The following is a 25083-nucleotide window of genomic DNA, read 5'->3' as shown; positions in this document are numbered from 1 at the left end:
ATTTAGAGACCAGGCACCAAGTGCTGTCAATCACAACACACTGCCCAATCACAGCACAGATTGTATTCCAGGAGGCGGGCCTTCACTTGATACAGGAACTATTTCAGCCAATAATACCAGACTGGGTAGAGAGGTGTTGGAAATACTTGAAAAATGTGTTTTTCAAATGACCTAGTATACCCCCAAAACAAAATCAAGACCTTGTGAAAGAGCATAATAGGACCCCTTTAAGTGAACAGATGACAGCTCGTTGTCCAGAGCAAGTTTATACATTGTACACACACTCGTGGAAATGACAGAAAATGAGTTCAATACAAATGGAGACGCCAGTCTTCACATCAAATCCTGTTCCCTTGAAACCAGACGATTTAAACCATTTCAGCAGCACATCCTTTTCAGAAAGCAGGCCCTGAAAGACACAAGAATAGACTGAAGCTTATACATTATGAATAGACAGCGTATACAGATGCAGTCTTTCTGTAGCGTACCATGAAGAGGTTCATTCCTGAGCGAGTGAGCGTAGCTTGAAGTCTGCGACCTCACAGTCTGGAGAACTGCTGTCGCTCCGGTCGCTGTACGTTTCTCTGTCCACAGAAAACACAATGCAAACTCAGGTTCTGACGGCTGTCCCCATAACGCTACATTATCAGACATTGTCAGAGGTGTGTGTTCAACAGCAGCCAGTTGTTATCGTGAGAAATCTCGGTTCGTACCGCGGTGAGAGCCGACAGCCCTCCTGAAGATGTCCTGGGAGTCTCCCGGCCGCGGCCAGCAGCAGGCCCAGGTACGGCGGAGACGGCTTAATGGGTCTGGAGGTGAACTCTGGGTGATACTGGACACCAGCAAAATACGGGTGATCTGCAACCACAACAGAGATCTGACCGTCAAACTGATGGAGTACACAAGACAAGCATGCTTTACCCAGTCCTTGTTGTCAAAGGACCACAGAAACTACCGTCCAGCTCGATGACCTCCATCCTCTCGCCCTCCACGTCCTGACCCACGAAACGAAAGCCCTTCTCCTCAAAATGCTGCTTCAGCTCTGGGTTCACCTGCACAGACAGAAGAAGAAGAAATACTCTGTTAAACATAGGTTTACATCAGCTAATTTGAATCGGTTTGATCCCATTTTCACTTGATATGCCTGGTGTTTAGCAATTCGACTGATGAACAGACTGATTTAAGCAGACAAATGGATTGTATTCGTTTTCACAAAGGCCTTTCACCCAGATTTGGCCTCAAACCAAGCTACATTTGAAGTATTTGGGTGCTATCTGAAAGCACAGCTGTTCACAGAGAAATGTGTTCAACTATAGCGAGCTAAACACCTCACAGAAACTGAGGATTGTCTGAGAGACAGTTAACTCTTCAGATGATTGACTGAAACGGGTCAAGAAATGAACGGGTTTACCACATCAAAACATCAATCTTTTCAATCTCAAGAGACAAGGAAGAACTGTGAAATCATTGAAAAAATCTGATAACGACATGCACTTTAAAAAAATGGTCAAATATAAGGCAATTAAAATATATCTTTTAAGAGGATTCATTTATACAACCGCCGAAATCATGACAAATTCAACATATTCAACAAATCCCAGTCAAAACACTTTATACTGTCATTAGGGCCGTCGACATGGCTGAAAAACTCAATTCATATTCTGTACTTGAATGTAATTTGAATTAAGATAATATTTGAGGCATAATTTCAGGTAGGGTGAAGAAAAGGTTTGGCTTTTCTCCCGAGGCCAATCGAGCAAAATATCACTAATGCACGATTATTCAAAACATAAGAAAACATGACTATCTGTGAAAACAAAAAGTGCATAATGTTTGTAAACCAACAGTAATCGAGTTGCTTAAAGATCTATGAACAAAACAGCATCATGTATGCATGCATAGTTTAATACACAGGATGGAGAGCCAATCACACGGAGTACATTTATCATTTCAAAACACGAGCTGCAGTGGGATGGGGAAAAACCCACCATGAAGTCTCGAGATATGTTTTTTCAAAGTTGAATTTGGGTTAATTTTACACGGCTTTCTAAACATGCGGCTCTGTTGTGCGAGACGCGAGTGCAACGGTGACAGACGTCCCTCTAGAAAATGTGCAGAATGTGTGTTCTGTGTCAACGGCTTGGTTTCAGTTCGGACGTAAACAAGATTTTTATTTTTGAATTTGACGAATATTCCAAATTCCAAAAAAATTTACAGCCCTAACTGTCATATAAATTCATCTATAAAAGAAGAAGAGATGTACCTCAAAGCGATGTCTGTGTCTTTCCTCAATATGATCTACATCTCCATAAAGTTTTCCTGTGTGTGAGAGAGAGAGAGAGAGTGTGTTTAAATAAGTTCTGCTGTGTTGTAGGGCTGCACGATTCTGGATAAATTGAGAATCACGATTTTTTGATCTCATATAGAGATCACGATTCTCCTACGATTCTTTATTATTATTATTACTATTAACATTATCATTATCACAAGTATATAAATTAATTATTTTATTTTGCAAGGATTCTTTAAATTGATCAAGTGTGACAAAGACATTTATAACAAAATATTTCTATTACACACAATTATTGTTCTTCGGAACTTTCTATCAAAGAAACCTGAAAAAAATCTACTCATCTGTTTTCAACATAATAATAATAATAATAATAATAATAATAATAATAATAATAATAATAATAATAATAATAATAATAATAATGTTTTTTTGAATGGCAAAACAGCATATTAGAATGATTTCTGAAGATCATGTGACACTGAAGACTGGAGTAATGATGCTGAAAATACAGCTGCACACCACAGAAATAAATTACATTTTAAAATACATTCAAGTGAAAGCAGTTATTTTAAATGGTAAATATTTCAAAACTTTACTGTTTTTGCTGTACTTTGGATCAGATAAATATAGTTTGGTGAGCAGAAGAGACTTTAAAAAAACATTACACATCTTATGGTTCAAAAACTTTTAACTGGTAGTGTATATATAATATATTTAAAACCCCAGTTTTTTTAATATTAGAATGATGAAAAAGTTGTTTAGATCACTGATTCAACGACTCACTCATAAACCTACTACACTTGTTTCATTTCTGGATGAATCAGCGTCTTTGAACGATTCTCTTGAATGAAAAATTAATTCATTGACAAATAAATTAAGACACTTGTCGCCACCTATTGGTGAAACAATGCAATCGACACAAACGTTATTTAAAGCACAGTACTTTCAAAAGGGGATTTGTTATATTTTGATCGCTGCCATATAGACATCAATGTTTATATTTAAACTATAAACTTTATCCCAGTATTTCTGTGATAATATAAATGACTTTAAGACAGATATAATACTGTGTAGTTGAAAAGACTGTTTGTGAAGATGTTTCTTAACCAAACATGGTAAGAGCTCTCTCTGTGTCAGCGGCAGTGCGCGCACGGATTTGAATGATCCGGTAAGACTTTGTCAAAGGTTTAACAGACTCGGGGAATCGTCGTCTTTTAGAAATGAGATCGAGAGGGTGTCTCAATCGAGATCGCGATCTTTTAACGATTAATCGTGCAGCTCTACTGTGTTGCATTACTGGTGCAGTACACTATATACACTCACTGAGAATACTGTTTTTGGTTTTGAAAATGGTTCTCCGTTGCCCCAGCCGCATGGTTCCTCCCATCTGCCCTGGATTGTGCTCAGGCATGTCGATCACCTGCGAGGGGACCAACCAAACACAGGAGAACCATTACATCTGCTCCTGATGCAGAAGTCCACATCTAAACTACACCCCACACTCACCACAGGATGTTTAGTGTCCGGGTCGAACTCTGTGGAGTTGGCATCTAGGAAGAACAAGAGGCGCACTTTGTTCAATAATGCTGCTTGTTAAACATTCAGTACACTTTCTTTATTTTTCTATAGGTCTAAAAATTACCTTTCCAATCCAACATGTTCCTAGCAAACTCACACACAGCCAGCTGCATCCCCAAACACACACCTGAAAGATGAACGTCCCAGACGGGTTACATTCACAGCTGCTGCAGAACATTGAGTGTTAATGCATTTTAATGAGGGACTACCGAGGAACGGCTTCTTCTGTTTCCTGGCCCAGCTGATGGCTTGAATCTTGCCCTCCGTCCCTCGTACTCCAAAACCTCCAGGCACTAAAATACCACTGCCGACACGAGACCAGGGGTGATATTAGCAGACAGCAGGTGAGGACATGAAGCAGCACAGATCTGTGTGTTAGGGGTCATTACTCACTCAGCACTGCAGAGCTTCTGCCAGGCCTCGTGGTACTTCACTGGCTCGTCCTGTAACGTACAGGCCTCCAAATCTGCAGAGTCTATGTACTGGAGAACATTAAGAAACAATTAGAGATAAGGATTCAATAAAATAACCAATTTACTGCCCATATACTTAAGTTAAATGTAAATGATCCGAACTAACATTCTTATACTGCAATAATTTCACATGCAATCTTTAAATTAAAAATTAAAACAACAACCGGTGAATGGACAACATGTGCCACGCTGGTAAATGCTGTTATTATTGCAGTTTTGCATGTTGGTGATGTAAACGTTTACATGGTTGTGAGTGTGGGGGGCCAACCCTAGCCCCGCCCCTGCGTTAACTTAATTACTAATTTTTAACTCCGTTAAACGGGAAAAATTAATTGCATGCATTAACACGCTAAATTTGCCAGAACTAATACAAATGCATATTGAGAATTAAAAGATGACATATTCTTAAGAGGTAGAATGAGTTAAATCTATCTCATCTGTCCGTGTTAAAGGTTTCACTCACCTTAACCTCTAGTCTGTGGCTGATGGCGAGAGCGGAGTGCTCCAGGGCTTTGATCACGGAGGCATACGAGTCTGAAAACTTGGTGTATTTCCCCACCAGAGCAATGCAGCATTGCTCCAACAGCCTGTCCGACCTACCACACACACACAGTGCAGATAACATTACAAAATAGAGCTTTTTTTGTCCTCATCAAAATATGAAACAAATCCCAAAAAACCTGGATTATCTTGTGCTACATGATCTATGATCGCTTAGTATTAAAGGTGCAATAGGTGATTGTCTTCAGAAACTTTTTTTTATGCTGGGTGAAAAGGTCTCTTAACATCCTGATTGCAATCATTAAGTTAAGTGGTCTAAATGCATATATATATATATATATATAAGTTTCCTCCAAAACAGTATTGTATCTGGTGGGTACTGAAAAGTCATTTAAATTTTATGCAAAATGCGATATTCACAGATTAGGTCATGTTATCGCCATTTTTTTCCAAAACCGTGACAACGTCAGTCTCCCTTTTTCGCAGAATGCTATATATCACGCACGGAGCTGATGATCTGAATCAGGCGTGTTTACCTTTTGATTAAACTTTTTAGATTTTAGATCTCAATCTTGAATGCTGTTAAACTGTTATCAGTCAAGTTGTCATTTAAAATGCGGACATCAATTGTAATTTTATTGTTTTAGTGATTAAGCAAACAAAAAGTCATTTTATTTGTTGTTTGTTGATTTTTAAATATCGACTTGGTTAAGTGATTTATGTGCATGTACTTTTTTAACACTTCCAGCACAATATAACAATACCGTTACATCCCTATACAGCACATAGCACTGGTCAACTAAATGAACGTAACAAAGCTAGATGTGTGCTCTTTTGGAAGTTGAACGTAAGTGAATATTGTTCATGATGAAATTTTATTTTATTGCTATAATTAATTTATAGCATTCGCAATATGACCCGATGAATTTATTTTGGAGGCGATGACTGATGAATCTATTTTTAGTCCAGTGCCTGTAGATAAGATTAGTATTGACCCAGTTCAGAGGCAACATTTTCAGTTGTTTTGGAACCAAACTCTCATATTCTGTGGAAGGTCCAATCAGAACGCTCGGTCTGAGTGTTTACTTCACTTCGGAAACGCTGATGTAGCCTGTTGTAGTAATGTTATCTCTAGTATTGTGCTCTTGAGTGTAAATGCGTTCAGGGGGCGTGGCTTTGGACGACTGCAGGGAGAGTGGGACGTTCACTTTCAGTGCTAGTTAGCATTTCCCAAGATCTTCTACTGCACCTTTAAAGTATGAACTGATACTGAATCAGGTTTTATGTTTTGAGTTTGTACTAGCCTGTCTGACATCTCCTTCCACTTCGCCAGCATTTTCCTGGGTCTGGTTTCAATGGGCAGGTTCAGTCTGCGACAGAAGTATCCCACAACGCCCTGGTCTTCTAAGAGCAGTGGCACTCTGTAGATGGACGACACATCGTGTACGCAGATCACCTGTAGAGAACACCAACCTTTCATTTAATTACTGTGCATACACATAATGCACATTTCATGCAAAAAGTTAAAGATAAAGACTGCATGCATCCAATATCAGTGAACGTGACCCACTATCCTTCAGACACATTTTGGCTCCATTTCACCTGCTTTTCCAAAATGTTCTTGATAATTACGCTACAGTGAATGTTCAACTGTTATGAGACTGGATAAAGACTAACCTGTTCAGGCTCCACGTGACAGAACATGGATATCTTCTCTTTCACTGAGTTATCAAGTGGAGTGGAGCAGCGACACATTATCTGCAAGAGCAAGAACAAGACAACACTTTAAACTCTGGGACATTATCAGTGTTGTGGACACGACCCACTTACAATTTATAAATAAAAATCCCAACATACTTTATCTTTATTTTGAATATTTATGCATCCATCATTTGAACCTCAATACAGATGATATGGTCTGGTTTGATTAGTTTTTAATGACAATATTTTGAGATTTAAAAAAGCTAAACATTTGTAACTTTCACATGCACAAAACTAACAATACTTATGCAAAAAAATTAAACAAAATAATAATAATAATAATAATAATAAAACGTGGTAATTTTGTTACAAAAATGTTCCTCTGATATCTGTAGATGTGCTACTTTAAAAGGAACATGAATAAAAACATTTAAAGTGGCAGCGTGTCATTTATTGACAGCTAGTGGCTGAAATGGGTACTGCAGCCCAAATTCAAAATATTGGAAGAAAGTTGTTTCTCCCGCTCTCATGTTCAAACGGGCTGCAAGATTGTGAATTTGGAAATATTTTATTTTAGTTTTAAATAGGTCATGACACAAAAGAGGTTTTTGTATGCTTAATACAAAGAGTTCGTTTTGGATCTGAGGTGCAAGATGACATCACACAGGCACAATCATTTTCATAAACACCACCTTCAGAGCAACATGTCGACACAGGCCCCGCCCACTGGTGCTCAACCACTATTGGCTGACTCTTGATCACAATGAATGAGAGAGTAAAAAATAAATAATTAGAAATTACAATCCCTGCCGTTATCTTGTCTGCACTGGATACAGTACACAGATGAGCATTCACTTTCTGACACGGTGCATGCACTCGAGTCTGTTGTCAATCGGATGAATGGAGAGAAAGAACGTTCACTTCGACACGTTTGGATTAAACCACTTGTTCGCATCCTGGTACAGATATCAGAAGGATCCCAGTGTCAGGAACAAGTGGATAGTTTATTATTATCGGATATCCCAGATCCGTGTCAGGATTGATCGGAGTATTTTAGTAAATGAGGCCCAGTGTCACGAAGTGTTCACAAAGAAACATTGGTTGACTGACTGCAGATGCATCACAAACTGGAAGCAAATTATTTCATAATGCTTGGTCTATAAATTACGGTTTTATTTTGATTATGTTGTCAAAACCTGCAATACGTAGCGAGAGGGCAGCGATACGGTTTCTATGCAATGACATTAGCCAATCATAACAGTGGCCGCTTACTGAGAAGCCTTACAGGACCCGGCCCTTAAAGGAACAGGACGTTTTAGATTGAGGGTCAGCGTAAGGGTTGAAAATAATAATTCCTTCCATTTTTTTGTGTAAAAACTTATTGACATTATAAGTAAACTAGTGATGTGTGGGTTGAAAAAAAAAAAAAAATCCCGCTTTTATGAAATTATTTGGCCCACACCACAAATAAAAAAATTCCCGAACCGCGGGACATCACACAAGTTGCATTGCTACGTAGACCTTTGTATTGTAATCTTATCAAAGAACCTAATAAAATATGGAAATATATATATTACAAATATATAATATAGGCTATAGGGAATTGCAGGCAACATACAAATTTTTTTAATTTTGTTTTTAACAACCCGCAGTGCAAATAAAGTGTCGATTCCTTTAACCGTCCCAACCTGACCTGCTGGGGCCACGGGTTCTGAGACGACCCACGCATCACTTAAGTAAAACACATTAAAATACACATCAAGAACACAATTAAAATAAAATCTAAAAGTTCATCTCATGACCTCTTTAAAATGTCTCTAGTCATAGAGTTTTGGTAGAAACAATGGACGCTATACTCTGTTTTCTCCGACAACTTGCAACCCGAGGTGATAACATCCTACTGGGTAAACTGGCAGTGGGCGGAGTCACACAGAAACAGACATGGTCACAAAATTCTAAGTAGAATAACCAGCTTTGGTGTTGTTTTCTGGAGAAACAAGTCTGTGAAATTGCATGTTTCCTAAATATATTTTTTTTTTGACTGTGCTAAAACATAAGACCTTTAACTTCTTTTACAGGGTTTTTTAGAGCAGACAGCAGACACAAGAAAAGACATAAAAAGCCCTCTCTGAGAAGTCATCTCTAAATTCATTCACTATGAAAAACAAAGAAAACATACAGCATGCAGACGTGCTCTCTGCAGCTGGACTCACCAGGTCAGGTGACAGTCCCAGGCCTCTGAGCTCCCTCACACTGTTCTGCGTGGGTTTGGTCTTCTGCTCTCCTGTAGCGCTGGGCTGGACATCACGGGTGAGACAGTACGTCACTCACATAACCATGATACACTCGACGATACACGCTGTGTGTGTGGAAATGTGAACAACTGACCTGTGGTACCATACTGACGTGAATATTGCAGAAATTCTCTCTCTTCACTTTAAACTGGAACTGTCTGAAGGCCTCGATGAAGGGCATGCTCTCTATATCTCCGACCGTACCGCCCAACTGCAAAAACACATCAACACCTCAATCATCAGAAACATGTTCAAACACGCGTTTTATCAAATGAAGTGTCCAGGGCTGCGTTCCCCAAAAGCATTGTAAGCCTAAGTAGATCTAACAATAGGGATGGCCGATACGGGCTTAAAAATATAGCAGTCATTATTTGCGATAACATTATCAATGACGATAACAAAGGGAATTCAGTTCCTTTAGAGAAAGGTCCTCTCTTTTTTTTTTTTTTTTTACCCAAAACAGGGTGTTGTGAGCAGTACACATGTAATATGACGACAGTTTCATTCATACAGGAAGCTAGAGGGCGCCCTTGCGCAGAAGCTCCACATATGCATCATAGCAGTAATAGCACTGGCCACACTCCAGGAAACCAAGTTATCGCTGTAGCTTAATACATTTTAATTGAGGCAACTTGAAGAGAAACATACAACTGCAACAATATCAAGCAATTTGGGGTATTTTATAAGGATAAAGTATATTTATAATGCAATGCTAATCAAGATATCCTTTATTGAACAGTTTAATAGTTATACACCTTCTGTATATACAGTATATACCTCTGCCATTCAGAAGGAGATTTACTACCGATCACAGAACCGTGCTTCACTGACACGACGCACTCATGAATGTCACAGCTTTTGCATAATGTGTGTAATGTGAAATCATTGCGATTTACCACAATTTATTGCGCAGCCCTATACTGTAGTACATTTATTCAAAGCTTAGACTGATTTTTTGCACTGTAATATTATAGCCCTAACCAAACCAGTTCCAGATTGTAGAGGAAGCTCCTCGTTTAACAATAAACTAAACTAATTTTCAAGTCCACCTTCCAGCATGTCAACATATCAACAGCTAGACTTTACTGTAATTATCGCAGCAAGACGAATTCTTATCGTAGGGTGAATTTTTACAGGTATATCACACATCCCTATCTACCATTGGTCTCTAAGATCAACTTATGATGCTTTAGAAATGCAACACCTCTCTTCTTCTCACCTCAATGACGCAGACCTGGGGCTCAACATGGTCATCATCCACAGGAACTTTAGCTTGACGCATCACCCACTCCTGAATGGCATCCGTTATGTGTGGCACCACTGGAACAAGTGAACATACTGTGATTAACATGTAGAGATCAGACATGCCAGGTCTATAAATGCATGTAGTCCAGCATACAGCCTACATATAATATCAACAGAATATTATTTTTTGGTACCAACCAAAATAATCAGTTTGAAGTGTGAACTAGGGGCTGCACGATTAATTGAACGTCATTAATGTAATGCACATTTTAGATTAGTAAATCGCCGTCACCTGCTTTCAGATTGAGCAGCATTTACTACTTCAGATGCATTTCCTGGATTTCTTCTTCTATGATATTTGGATTTGGAGCGTGCGAATCTTCAGATGGAGATTTACTGCTGATCACTGAACTGTGCTTCACTGAAAGATACGCATGACAATCGCAGCTTCTGCCTAATCCTGATTTACTGCCTTTGTGATTTAATTTCAATTAATTGCGCAGCCCTAATGTGAGCGTAAGACACATTAACAGAGACCTCGTCCTCACCCTGTACGGTTTTGCCCAGGTAATCTCCCCTGCGCTCTTTGTTGATGACAGACTGGTAGATCTTTCCGGTGGTCAGGTTGTTGTCTTTAGTGAGCCGGATGTCCAGAAAACGCTCATAGTTGCCCAGATCCAAATCCACCTCTCCCCCATCATCCAGAACAAACACCTCACCTACACAAAACACATCACATTCACACACAGGCCACACAACCCAACTACCTCCCATAGACGTAATTATTACATCTGATAACTGTTATATATTCTTTCATTTTCTGAAGTAGTGAGTGGCTGTGATGCTAAAGTGGTGGTGGTGTTGTTTTGCAATCTGGTCGCTAAGATGTTTTGAGGAGGTATTAGCATGCCGCCATGATATAAAAAAATGTATGTATAGTAGATTACACTAGCATTAGGCTGATTTTTAGACTTACTCTGGAGTTGGTTCACTCTAAATAATTAAATCAGCATTAAAAATGCAATCTCACCGGCTGACGATAGGACAATATCACCCAATCATCCACATATTTGTATTTTTAGCCAATGTTCAGCCTGACCAGCTTATAAATCTAAGAGGCATGCAGGGTTTGTCAGGGTTTGGATCAAATAATGCATAGTGATGCCTGCTTCTATCAAGCAGATGTGACCCATTGCGTGAGGTTACCGTGCTCATACGGCGAGAAGGTCCCTGCGTCGATGTTGATGTACGGGTCGATCTTGATGGCTGTGACGTGCAGGCCGCAGGACTTGAGGATGGTTCCCACGCTGCTGGCTATAATGCCTTTCCCGATGCCCGAGATCACGCCACCGGTCACCAGAATATACTTCATACTGCCCTGGATACAAGCTGGACACGCGACAAGACAGGATGCCATGAAACCAGGTTACACTGATTGTGTCTGCTCTTGTTTTCATGATTTCATCATCATTTAATGAAGATCAATTCATCCTAAATGCAATCTCTCTTGGCCAAACTCCAGGTCACGAGCAAACATTTCACACACAGTGATGAGACAACAATATCAGCTCCCTGATCAAACAAGCAGATCTGTGAAAGATGTAGACTAGATATCAAATCATCTATGGGACTCTTTGTTCTCGATTAACACTTTGTCCTCACTAAACATCACATATTGTCAGACGTTTATAGCGAATCACATTGTTGATGAACATGTCCTAAGGATTCAATGCACGCATGAGTCACATTTAGAGCCGATCATCTCCATGAGATGTGAATCTCACTCGCTCTATCACGGCACAATGACAACCATGTTTACTAAACAAGTTATTTCTAAAAATACTAACAATTGATCGCTTTCGATTACTGCAAGAAAGCTTTCGATCATGTTGTTTTGTAGCTTTGATTTATTATTTGGTGACAAAAGTTCGTTACCGCTACCACACAAAGAGAAGTAACTCTGAATACCATTGTTAAATATGTATAAAACCCTTCAAGAGTTCAGATTCAGTTAGCTTTATAATCACGCTTGCGACATGTTACGTTACCAACCATGTGTTAACAATAGGAACGTTTTTGTTACACACCTAAAGTGGCTACAGTCCCAAAGATTATCGTTGAATAAAGAACAAGCAGGCTTTGTTTTCTATCCTGTTGTGTTGTCTCAAGTCACCGCGTACTTCACAACAAAGCTCAACTTACCAGACGAACTGAAGATGAGATTCTTGGAAACTTGACTTTTGACGCGACAGATCTAAAGCGATCTCTACAGCACAAAACCTGTTGCGATAATAAACGTGTTCGCATCACACGTGCTGCTCCAGTAGCGGAACACGTACGGAGAGCCGGAGGCGCGTTTCGTAAATCGAGCAGACTCACTTAGGGCGCCAGAGTTGTGAAATTATGATGGATATTCATTACGCTGACGTTTAATGGGTGACTTCCGGTTTCTGAGATTAACATAATTACAGAATTTCTTGTTTTAAATGAAAAATAAATAAATACAAGAATATAGGCTAACATAGTAGGCCTATATAAAGTATCTGTGACCATTGACCACAAAAAAAAGTATTGAAATGAAGATTTATACACCATCTGAAAGCTAAATAAGTAAGCTTTCCTTTCATACAATTCGAATATCTGGAATCTGTGGGTGCAACAAATGAAAATTTTGAAAGCAATTTATAGGCTATCTCTGAATACTGTTGAATTATAACCTACCTTTTTTATTGCATCAAATGCAATGGGTGGATAATCTTATCAATTCTTTTTTTAATTATTATTAATAATGCAACAATAGATATTACTGTTATATTTTTCATTAATTGTCATTGCTACATAGATGATAACTTTGTCTAGTGCTCTTATGAATGTTTTAGCATGCTTTTGTGAAATTTACTATACTATTACTACTATAGGCATAGGCCGGGGGGATGGGGTGGAGAGCGCCCTGACAGCAAGCAGTTTCGGTCCAGATTCGGCCCACATCTGGCCCGCATGAAATCCATGGGCCGACACTATGTTGCTGTCTGGGCTAGGTTTGTCAACTTGTCCCTCCTAAAAATATGATTAAAAACCATCCTGTGTATTGTAAATAACAATGTTTTATACTTTAAAAAAGTACTAAAACAACACAAAAGGGGCAAAAATGTGTTTAAGGTTTAGAAACATTTTGTGTCTACCCCTTCCTTGCCTCCTGTGAGGGAGAACAAAGTCAGTAGTGTGGAGCTCTATGGATGCCCAGGCTATTATTCCCTTAAACGTTGTATTAAGTGATTATTGTCACTTTAATACAGATGATGCCAATGTATTTTTTCAGCTGATGTTAGCAATAAAAACGTTACCTGCCACTCAAACTGCTCCTCAAAACTAGCCCGAACTAACCACGTTTGGAGGGGGTCCCATGGTAAAAATTCCACAGGAAAACTGCGGAGTTGGCAACACTGTAGTAACGTCTACAATGGACACGAGTGCAGTATATTTGCTTCCCATCAGCTGACGCTAGCAATCCAGTTAAAGCCCTGAGGTCTTCTCTCTCTTTGACGAAGGCGATGTCATGTCTTGCCCGTGGCAAATGATGGCTGATTAACAAGAGTGTAGAAGCACCTAACCCTGATTTTAAGCCCAAAACAGATATTTCTTGAAAAGTTATATCTCAGTTCTGACTGGTTGATTGGAAGGACAAGGATGTTGATCCAGGAACATGTTGTACTTGGTGAAATCACGCTCACCGTCTGCAGCACCTGTACCTCCACAAGCTTTTGGGCAGCAGCTCAAGATGTACTCCAGGGAAGCTTTTCTCAGGCTCGGTGGACATGTGTGATGTTGGCAAGGCCTCAGATGCAACAAGTGAGAAGGGCCTGGAAGGACATCATACACTGACTCGATCAGGAATAATAGTTCATCTGGTTTTGTCTTCCAAAGATCACTTGGTCACTGTTCTGTCCCAATAGTCCAGGCTCCCTGCTTACACATAGCCACTGCCCTATTGTTCCCCTTCTGCCAGCGCAGGGTCTCTACATGGACCAGTTGACCTCTCTTTCTTCCCTGCGCTTTTTCATAGTGAGATCTTTTAATGCTACCCAGCCTGACTCACCCTGCTGCCACAGAGACTACCAGGATGCCACGTCTCAGCTTTGGTTCTGCCTCATATGTCTCTCCAATAGTGATGCTCTATAGTGTAACACGTCTCTGCCTGTCAGGCTGGCGAAAGAAAGCTGCAGCTGGTGTCCCATGTGCTCCGTCTGTCCTTGGACTTTTATGTTGAAGTGGTTCCTGTGCTTTATTTGTAGTTAGTTTGTAGTCTTTCCTGATTAATCCCGATTCATTTTAGGTGTATCTTGTTTGCCAATCACCGCTTGTGTGTTTATACCTCATACATGTTCTTTGACTGGTAACATCTATAGTGGATGTGTTGTGTGAGCTGTGTTTTTTGCCTGTTTCCTGTTGCTTGGATGTTTTTGTGTTTTGTTAATTAATAAACTGCTATACTGCACTTGGATTCTCCTCTTCCTCATTTCTGAAGCACTCACCGTTATAGAACACCAGACAAAAGCCCTTTTTGGATGGGACTAGTTTAACAGGGGGTCAGAGAAGCTGAGAAGTTTCATAGAAGTACTTTGTGATTTTAATCCCGTCTTTTCTCACACAGCCCATTGTTTTTCCGGCAAAGTCAGTGATTCACTGAGAAAACTAATCCTGTCCAAATGCGAATGTTTGTTATTGCAGACGATATTTAATTCCCCTTTCGAGTGAACTTCGAACAGCATCCTCTAGGGGTCACTATGGGGAACACCTCGTTGTAACTCGTGTCTGAAGAATACATTGAAAAAACACCAACAAGTTGGCTTGAAGTCACTACCGTTGAAACTATACAATAAATAGGCCCCTTGATTCACACGTGATTCTCTTCTTCGTCTTCACTGACTGTTCTGTTTGAAGCGTGCATTTGAACGTGGTAAGAGCGAGTTTTCTCTATCAATCTCTACCAACCGACTACTAGCAAAGTGTTTAGACAGTGTGTGTGCATCCATGCCATTGTTATTTGACCCCCGATGACACACACGATCTTTGCGCTTATTGTTTGGGTTTGGGACATGCGGTAGGTCGAGCTCCCCTCTTGTTTAAGAGTTGGGTGTTTGCCCTTCCCCTCAGATAGATATTTACTGCTAGACACTCCAGCATTATTACCATAGATCGAGTTGATGACTCTCAAACATATTGTTTTTGGGATGCACCATTCGATCTAATGGAGTGCCATAAGAGCTCCTTAGAACAGTATTTAAAATCCATGTTATGGTAAGTGTGCATGTTTAATTTTTGCGCATTTTCTAATACCCACAATGTGGTATGTTCACACGCTAGTTCTCTGCGTTCTTTCTAAAATCCTATTTGGTGAGGGCTTCACGCGGTTGCTTCGTACCTACTTACCTGCTGCCGCTCATCCTGGGCAGCACTCCAACTATGTATCCTCAGGATACCTACGGTGCTGCTACTATCTGTTGAGACAGCTTCTTCAGAAAGCTTATGCAAGAGCAAGCGGTAGCCCCTGTGTGACAAGCAAGACTTGCTAGGTTATTTGCCGTATCCCTTTAAAGGAATCTATCTTGATTCCAAGCCTTGAGCTCTACCCAGTTCTTTAAGTGGGTCGGTAGGCACTCAGTACCGCCACCGCCACTTCCAAATATAGCTCTTGAGCGTACCGCCACCTCTCCGTGCGCCCAGAACGTGCTTTTAGCGTACCGGTACGCTCATTTGGACATCTGTTTTAATAGAGGTTTTAATCTTTTGCCTGTTCTGCCGCTTTTCAGTGCTCCCTTCACAATGCAAGCTTCCTAATTCATCCCACCGAGACCTACGTCTAATTCGTCCCATCCCGTCACCCAAGACCGCAGACACCCCCCTTACCCCCTATGTATAGGCTATAATAGAGTCAATAGTAATAGTAATAGAGAGGCACCTCTTTTGGGCCACTTAAAGCACTGGCTCTACCCCAGGCCGAGGCCCTAACAGGTAAGTTGGGCATGTAGCTTAGGCCTTTGGTCGTAAGGGATAATGTCATGGACAGCTGTCTAACTTCCCAGGGAAAACTCCCATGGAAATGATAGAGTTGGTACTTGGTGCTCACCGTGTATCTCACCTGCACTCCTCTCAGCATGGCGGCATGGATATACTGTTCCCCATAACGCACCCTAGAGGACGCAGTTTGATGTTCCCTTGAAAGGGAACGTCTCAGGTTATGAATGTAACCATGGTTCCCTGAGTAGGGAACGAAACACTGCGTCTTCTAGCTTTCCTGCCATGCTTGGGACGCAAGCTTCAGATGAAGTAGTGAAAGACATGTTCTCATGGCACCTATTTATTTTATAGTCACGCCGGTAGTGACATCAGGGGCTGTTGCCGGCCAACTTATTGGTGTTTTCCAATGTATGCTTCAGACACGGTTCACGATGAGGTGTTCTCCATAGCGACCTCTAGAGGATGCAGTGTCTCATTCCCTACTCAGGGAACTATGGTTACATTCGTAACCTGAGACGTTTCCTTGTGTGTTTTGGCTAATGTGAACTACCGTAGATGCTCTTACTGTGCACATTTTAGATATGTTTGCCTCCCGGCAAAAAATAAAATAATAAAAATTTTAAAAAAATAGGGCCAAATCATGTGAACTGTTAAGACTGGATACTGTAATAGCTAAGGTAGGTCAGGTAAGATCGTCCTTGGGCTCCTAACAGATAAAAATGACATTTGAACTTGTCTAAAAAGAAAAATGGTGTATAACAGATACTCTTCCCTTCATCGGGACCTGAGTATCGGATTTGAAAATGTTTTGGCATGATTTTAAGGAAATTTATATTCATTGCTGGGTAAAGTTACTTTTAAAAGACGTGCATTACAATATTTTTAATAATTACTTTACTTAGTTACTTTTTATGGAAAGTTAACATTAACATTACTTTTAAATCTGAGCTGGTAATAATAATTATAAAAAATATTCATTTAGAGGAATACTGAATCTCTTTTTGTGCAAGTGAGATGAGTAAATTACAGTAAGCCTCATGTCTACACAGCGCACACAACGCCTTAACATGAGAACAGGAGAGCTGTCGGTCAATACATGGGAAAACAAAGAAACTGCCATTACCTATTCAAGAAAGTAACTCAGACATTTCCTTGTAAATGTAACAGTAATGTGTTACTTTACTAGTTACTTGAAAAAAAAGTAATCTGATAATGTAACTTAAGTTATTTGTAATGCGTTACCCCCAACATATAATTGTATTGTGTTGTCTGTGTTTCATGAAGATTCATTTAGAAAGCTTGGAGAACACTTAAAAATGAAGGTGCTTCACAATGCCATAGGAAAACCTTTTTTATTCATTTATTTTTGTCTAAATGGATCCATAAATAACATTTATCATCTGATATTTCATGGAATCCACAGCACTTTCTACAGTTTCTGACTAAACCAGCAGAGGTCGACTAAACCTCAAAACTTTACCTAAAAGTTTCCGTTTGATGCCTCTGAATGATGGACTTAAGTAAGTAATTTCTAGAATACAATATTTTATTTATTTATTTTAAAGATATATATAAATGGTCTACATTTCTCCATTAGTTTTAAAATAATAAGACCTAAGAGGTTTGTTGTAAGGATTTTTTCCTTCATATAATTGATGATGTCATGTTGATTTCCAGTGTAAAAAGGCAGGTGGCAGTGTTCACCACATTATAACACAACTTCTCCATCTATGCCACTGACCTTGAGACGTGCTCTTTGCACAGTTCTCATACTCATCTAAGTTAACTTCACAGAAACCCAGCTGATACGACTTACCTCGACCACCTAGAAACATCCTCACGCTACCTTACTGCAAGCAACCATTCGATTCCTAACATCTAAAGGTCCACAATTAAAGCTTAAGCTAATGGAGACCGGCTCTTCAACACAAGCCAAGTGTTTGAGCTTGATTGCCTGGATTTTTATGGATGGAATAAAAATAGCTTAAAGATAACCTGATATGGCATTCCCTACTTATAGTTAAATATGCATAGAAATGTGCATTAATAAGAAAGGCCAGTTTTGACTTCATGCAGCAGAGGGTGAGATCACTAGAGGACATGTACAGATCGTCTTGTGTAACTGAACTCAACATAGAGCTCATTTTCTCAGTAGCCCAGAGGACACATTGTCCTCTGTAACCCTCATCAGACGGTTCAGTCGTTTATACAGGCTCTGATCTCCCGCCGCTATTCTAGTGGAGGTGGAAGTCAAATGTAGAGAAATACAGGGGCAGATATGAGCGCTTGATTTCAGCCTGGGGTCGGGCTCTTAACATGTGGAGAATGGTCACCCAGCACGTTCAGAGTAAGCGATAAGACTCTTTTAGTTCATCTCTCACAACAAAGCTGATTTAATTAAGTCCCCCTCCCCCCTCTCTACCAGCAGCTCTCTAGTCATTTCATCTAATTAAAACTCAACCAGAGGAACCATATTTGGAGAGGTACAGTCAGACAGATCTGCCACACTAGATCAGTCATGCGCACACTCATGATATTCCACACAGTGAGCTGCCTACATTAACAGCGATCTAAGACATCATAGGAAAGCTCTTTATGTGAAGGCTGGTTCAAACACTGATGAATACAATGATGCCTTCTTTTAGATATAAACATACATAAATATATATATTCTTTTATGTTTTATTATATATATATATATATATATATATATATATATATATATATATATATATATATATATATATATATATACAGTACAGACCAAAAGTTTGGAATTATTACTATTTTTTATGTTTTTGAAAGAAGTTTTTTCTGCTCATCAAGCCTGCATTTATTTGACCAAAAATACAGAAAAAAAATGTAATATTGTGATATAGCATTACAATTGTTTTTACATTTATTATACTTTAAATTATCATTTATTTCTGTGATGCAAAGCTGATTTTTAGGATCATTATCACATGATCCTTTAGAAATCATTCTAATATGATGATTCATTATCAAAGTTGGAAACAGTTCTGCTGCTTAATATTTTTTCAGAACATGTCATACTTTTTTAGGATACTTTGTTGAATAAAAAGTAAAAAAAAAAAAAAAGAAGCTATGTTTTTAAAATATAAATATTTTGTAATAAAAATATACACTACTGGTCAGTAATTTGGGGTCAGGAATTGTTTTGTTTTCTTTTTTTAAAATAAAATCAATACTTTTATTCAGCAAGGATGTGTTAAATTAATAAAAAGTGATAGTAAAGAAAATATATTATTAGAATATATATTATCAGAATTGTTTTTTTTTTTTTTTTTTTTTTTATAAATGCAGTTCTTTTTAACCTTTAACTCATGAAATATTTATACAGCAGAACTGTTTCCAACACTCATAATAAATCAGAATATTAGAATGATTTCTAAATGATCATGTGATAGACTGGATGTTACATGTGACACTGAAGGCTGGAGTAATGATGCTTTGCATCAAAGTATTACCGTTTTTTTCTGTATTTTTGATCAAATAAATGCAGGCTTGATGAGCAAAAGAAACTTCTTTCAAAAACATAAAGTGTAGAGATGAATGCGTGAATCACTGTTTCCAGATCAGGAACAGACAAAAAAGATTTCATTTTCGCAATAGTCCTTAACTGATAAAAAAAAATTTTTTTTACCACTTTTTAACCTGATGGTCAAACATAAGAGCAGAGTCAAAAATTACACCTAAATTTCTTATTTTAGGCTGAACGTATGTTTCCCATATACCTAGAAAATCAGCTAAACCACTGTCATCCTTCTTCATCCCAAACACCATTACTTAAGACTTGCTGGCATTTAATTGCAAGCAGTTTTGTTGTAACCAACTGGTCACCTACTTTAAACAAGCAACCAGGGATAAATTAGGGCTTGATCCTCCAGCTGCAATCGGTAAATAATTCTGAATGTCATCGGCATATAGGTGATAAAATATACCATATTTCTTGAAAATTTGGCCTAGAGGCAGCAAAAACAGAGAAAAGAGAATAGGTCCCAGAATTGAACCCTGAGGTACTCCACAATCCAGAGAAACTGACCTGGAGGAAAAATCCCCAACCATCACAGAGATTGAACGTCCCCTTAAATATGAGGAAAACCATTTTAAAACCGTCCCTCTCAGCCCTACAACGTGTTCCAAACGACTAATAAGAATATCGTGATCAATTAGATCAAAAGCTGCACTAAGATCCAACATAATTAGAGCCCCAGTATTTCCCGAGTCTGCAATAAGTAATAAATCATTTGAGACTCGTAATAAAGCTGATTCAGTACTGTGTCCTGCCCAAAAACCAGACTGAAAGACATCTAACACCTCGTTTTTAGCCATAAAAGAACTTAACTGAGATAAAACTACCTTTTCCAAAATTTTAGAGATATAAGGCAGCTTTGAAATTGGCCGATAATTATTAAAATCCAACGGGTCAAGAGTAGTCTTTTTAAGAAGGGGCTGAATAACCGCCTGCTTAAAACTTAAAGGAAAAGTGCCTGTATAAAGACTGCAATTAACAGTAGCAGTAATACAAGGCCCAGTATAATTGAATGTAGCAGCCAACAAATCAAAAGGCAAAACATCACAACTAGCAGCTGGGCGTTTCAACTTACCAATAATAAGACTAATATCCTTAACTGAAACCAAATCACATTTTTTTAAATGTCTCCTGTCAAGCCAATCCAGTCATGAAAACCAGATCTAATTGTGTTAACTTTGTCTAAAGATACATTTAAAAACTTCTCACAACACTCAGTGGATGGTAGTATTGAGACAGTATTTGAATTTAAAAACCTATTAATAGATTGAAACAAAATTTTAGGTGATTTTGAATGCTGTGATATAATTTTAGAAAAAAAATTTATTAGTTAGTTAGATCCAATCACAATCAGAAGCCCAAGCTTATTGGGAAACCATGCCTGAGGTGACATTTCTGCAAAATGATATCACATTGATTCTTTTACACTTCAACATTTGACCCTTTCAAAGTGAAATATCCAGAGAGTGACAATAAAAGCACTTCCAGTTATATCCAAACCAACTGGATGTGAATCATATTTCATTTCGCTGACTGCTGTATGTATAGTGGAAGTTCAGTAATTAAATGTCCGATGAGTGGCGCTAAAATGGGAATGCTGTGTTGCATTTGAAAATAACATAGAAACGAGACTAAGCCTAAACCTACCATAAACCTAGCCCATATTCTACTAACCCTAACCATGACCCAATCTACTCTACTAATACTCTAGTCTATGTTTATGTTTATATTTCTGTCACTGATGGAGTTTTGATTCCTTGCCGCTGTCACCTTTGACCTTAGTTGGTGACACTTGACTGATTGAGAGCTGAACTGGATGATGACATCACTGAATCATCAATGAACAGACCTTAGCTGGAAAAATTACTCTTTGTTATTATGCTCTTGCATTATTGACAAACTATTTTCCTGTTTGACACTGTAAAGCAGCTTTGACCCGATCTGTATTGCATAAAGCGCTACATAAATAAAGGTTACTTGACTTGACATTAATAAAAATAAATCAACGTAATCAGTCAAAAAATGGTAACCTTTTTTTCTTTTTTATTCTTCTTCTTCTTTTTTTGTTAACTGAAATGAGGCAACAATACTGTAATTTCCAGTGTTGTCTAAACAGCATGTGCACTCTAGAGGATTTCATTAGCTCAAATGCATGAATGCGCTTTGTACACTGTTTGTCTTTAGTACTTTTATTGCCCTCTTGCCTGCACTCCATCGCTGTCATGTATCTCATTATGCAGAACAGATGACATTTGAGCAGGCGTTCTACACTGTGAGCTATCTTCATGTTATCTGGGCGTCTCGCTGGGCACAGAGTCCTCTCTTCCACTCAGACATCAGCTAATTGCATTTGCGCGCTCTCTCTCTCTCTCTGTTTTTTTCTCTTAACAGTGATTTAGAGGCAGCTGGTGCTTTTCCTGGAGCTTAGACACTGAGAAACATGAATGTCTTCTTTCTCTCTCAGGTCAAATACTCCTATTATGCATCTCTCACTGCTATTTTATGCAGAGATGCATTGTGCCAATTGAGAAATGACTTTGAAAACAAGAAGAAAATTGATTTTGTCTTCTTCAGTGAAGAATTCAGTTTGGAGATTTCACACATTTGTACATTTTGGTAAACATTCTTATTTGCATATATAAAGCCAATTACACTTATTTTATATCAATATACGAATAGCCAGTTTGCCACATACCTTGTTTTAATAATTCCTGTGAAAATGTTGTCATGTAGGTCTTCTCTGGATGTTAAAAGTCAATGCATACACATAAAAACATACAAAAGAAAACAAAACTAAATATTATAAACAAAATATTAAATGCACAGGCTTATATTAAACAGAACATTGCGTTTATAACATACTAGAAGGTATTGCTAACATCTGTGAACCTGTTGTTTATTCATGTAAAAAAAAAAATCTGTTCTAAAGTGAAGGATCATGGGATGTGGGCGGGAACTTTAACGATTGAGCTGGACCAATAACAGTGCCTCTGCAATAATGACTTCATTGCAATTTTAAACAATTTTAATAATTAATTTCATTTTGCTATCAGTACATTTTATTCATGTCCTAATCCCTTAAGATTGTTATACAGAGAATATTTTACACAAACAAAATGATATAGGTGTCCAAAATCAGTGAGCACTGAGCAGTACATTCACTACACCTTTTCTTATCATGTTGGTAAGCTAGCTGAAAAAAAAGGGACACTTTATATTTAAAGTTGAAGTATCTGGTGTGACATAAGTTTAAAGCCATTACCTTTCATATTGACATGGACAATACAACATTATAAATGTTATAAAGCAACTTTATAGAGTTACAAGGACTAGCTAAGATATTAGATAATGTGTCATCCCATACAATGTGGTGTTTCATTCTACACGTTTGACAAATGTAGTAGGTGATCTTACATTTTCATTGCATAAAAAATATAACGTTATGTATGATTTTCCAAATGTATGACCCATCTTTAGCGGGCTATGTATAACTTTACCATGATAGCCTTATTTATTTTGCAAATAATGTATTATACTTTCAAGCAAACATCTGAAATGAGTTTGTAACAGCTCTTTTTATGCAAGTTTTGGCCTGAGTTTTTGTTGTATTTACATAGTTCTGTCCAAATGCTTGCAGTGTTTTCAGTCATTTTGCAAAAGGCTTGTTCCTCCCGTCAATAGCAATTAGTTCATATTCACACAAAAACACAAAGACAGTTCATTTAAACAAATAATATTTTGTTGATCTAACTTGACACATTTCTTATGTCGGCAAGAACTGGAAACATCCAGTGAGTGTTGCTAAATGCAGGTTCAATACGTGACCCTGACACGTTGTTGTTACGTTCATATCCTGGCAAACATTGCTGTGTTTGTATTACATTGCTTCAGGTACATATTAAGGTGGTTCATAATTCAAAAATCTGATGAATGTTGCTAAAGGTTAATGCTTTATCATGTTGGAAATATCCCCAACACCAAACCCAACCCTAAGCCTATACCTGATAGTGTAAACAAGTGCAAAAGTGATATAAAGATGCATTAGTTGATGTAGATGTGCTATTTTATCTTATTTATGCAGATTTTTTGAACCGTAGTTTTATGGGGTTTGTACAAAAGCTATTCATGACTTAATCAATCAATCAATCACCTTTATTTATATAGTGCTTTAAACAAAATACATTGCGTCAAAGCACTGAACAACATTCATTTGGAAAACAGTGTCTCAATAATGCAAAATGATAGTTAAAGGCAGTTCATCATTGAATTCAGTTATGTCATCTCTGTTCAGTTGAAATAGTGTCTGTTTTAATTTGCAATCAAGTCAACGATATCACTGTAGATGAAGAGACCCCAACTAAGCAAGCCAGAGGCGACAGCGGCAAGGAACCGAAACTCCATCGGTGACAGAATGGAGAAAAAAACCTTGGGAGAAACCAGGCTCAGTTGGGGGGTCAGTTCTCCTCTGACCAGACGAAACCAGTAGTTCAACTCCAGGCTGCAGCAAAGTCAGATTGTGCAGAATAATCATCTGTTTCCTGTGGTCTTGTCCTGGTGGTCCTCTGAGACAAGGTCTTTACAGGGGATCTGTATCTGGGCTCTAGTTGTCCTGGTCTCCGCTGTCTTTCAGGGCAGTAGAGGTCCTTTCTAGGTGCTGATCCACCATCTGGTCTGGATACGTACTGGATCCGGGCGACTGAAGTGACCCTCTGATCTGGACACAGACTGGATCTGGTGGATACGGTGACCTCGAAATAAGAGAGAAACAGACAAATATTAGCGTAGATGCCATTCTTCTAATGATGTAGAAAGTACGGTGTTATGTGAAGTGTTCCGGTTCCGGTTTACCTAATTAATGCAGCCTAAAAATCCTTTAACGGATTTGGATATTAAAAGCATATTAGTATGTTATGTGTATGCCAGGTAAAAGAGATGGGTCTTTAATCTAGATTTAAACTGCAAGAGTGTGTCTGCCTCCCGAACAATGTTAGGTAGGTTATTCCAGAGTTTAGGCGCCAAATAGGAAAAGGATCTGCCGCCCGCAGTTGATTTTGATATTCTAGGTATTATCAAATTGCCTGAGTTTTGAGAACGTAGCGGACGTAGAGGAGTATAATGTAAAAGGAGCTCATTCAAATACTGAGGTGCTAAACCATTCAGGGCTTTATAAGTAATAAGCAATATTTTAAAATCTATACGATGTTTGATAGGGAGCCAGTGCAGTGTGGACAGGACCTGGCTAATATGGTCATACTTCCTGGTTCTAGTAAGAACTCTTGCTGCTGCATTTTGGACTAGCTGTAGTTTGTTTACCAAGCGTGCAGAACAACCACCCAATAAAGCATTACAATAGTCTAACCTTGAAGTCATAAATGCATGGATTAACATTTCTGCATTTGACATTGAGAGCATAGGCCGTAATTTAGA

The 25083-nt window shown here is 38.6% G+C and overlaps 2 protein-coding genes across 3 annotated transcripts in view; one reads left to right on the top strand and one right to left on the bottom strand.

Annotated features, from left to right (window-relative positions):
• LOC127979288 (uncharacterized) overlaps positions 1-25083 on the top strand; it is a 366522-nt gene that overhangs the window by 73009 nt on the left and 268430 nt on the right. The window lies entirely within an intron of this gene.
• On the bottom strand, positions 187-12453 carry LOC127979272 (CTP synthase 1). Of its 2 annotated transcripts, none has more exons than XM_052584613.1 (19): positions 12288-12453; positions 11292-11474; positions 10634-10804; positions 10060-10160; positions 8935-9051; positions 8760-8843; positions 6523-6603; positions 6150-6301; positions 4808-4940; positions 4265-4353; positions 4081-4175; positions 3936-3998; positions 3800-3843; positions 3617-3713; positions 2264-2319; positions 956-1052; positions 714-858; positions 489-584; positions 187-409 (listed from the first exon to the last, which is right to left on the bottom strand). In XM_052584613.1, exons 2-18 carry the CDS (start codon positions 11455-11457, stop codon positions 500-502), a joined length of 1776 nt encoding a protein of 591 aa, XP_052440573.1. In that variant the 5' UTR covers positions 11458-11474; positions 12288-12453; the 3' UTR covers positions 187-409; positions 489-499. The 2 variants fall into 2 exon arrangements, with proteins under 2 accessions (XP_052440573.1, XP_052440575.1); XM_052584615.1 differs by having other exon boundaries at positions 12173-12422.

This window comes from Carassius gibelio, chromosome B19 (assembly GCF_023724105.1).
Source record: "Carassius gibelio isolate Cgi1373 ecotype wild population from Czech Republic chromosome B19, carGib1.2-hapl.c, whole genome shotgun sequence".
NCBI classification, from domain to species: Eukaryota; Metazoa; Chordata; class Actinopteri; order Cypriniformes; family Cyprinidae; genus Carassius; species Carassius gibelio.
This window is presented reverse-complemented; position numbering and strand designations above follow the sequence as displayed.

Excerpts from the sequence above, each read along its gene's own strand:
- LOC127979272 (XM_052584613.1), bottom strand. The coding sequence starts at position 11,457 with ATGAAGTATATTCTGGTGACCGGTGGCGTGATCTCGGGCATCGGGAAA. Across the intron at positions 9,052-10,059 it reads CCCAGGTCTGCGTCATTGAG|TTGGGCGGTACGGTCGGAGA; the intron begins GTGAGAAGAAGA and ends GTGTTTTTGCAG. Across the intron at positions 4,941-6,149 it reads TGGAAGGAGATGTCAGACAG|GTCGGACAGGCTGTTGGAGC; the intron begins GCTAGTACAAAC and ends TGTGTGTGGTAG.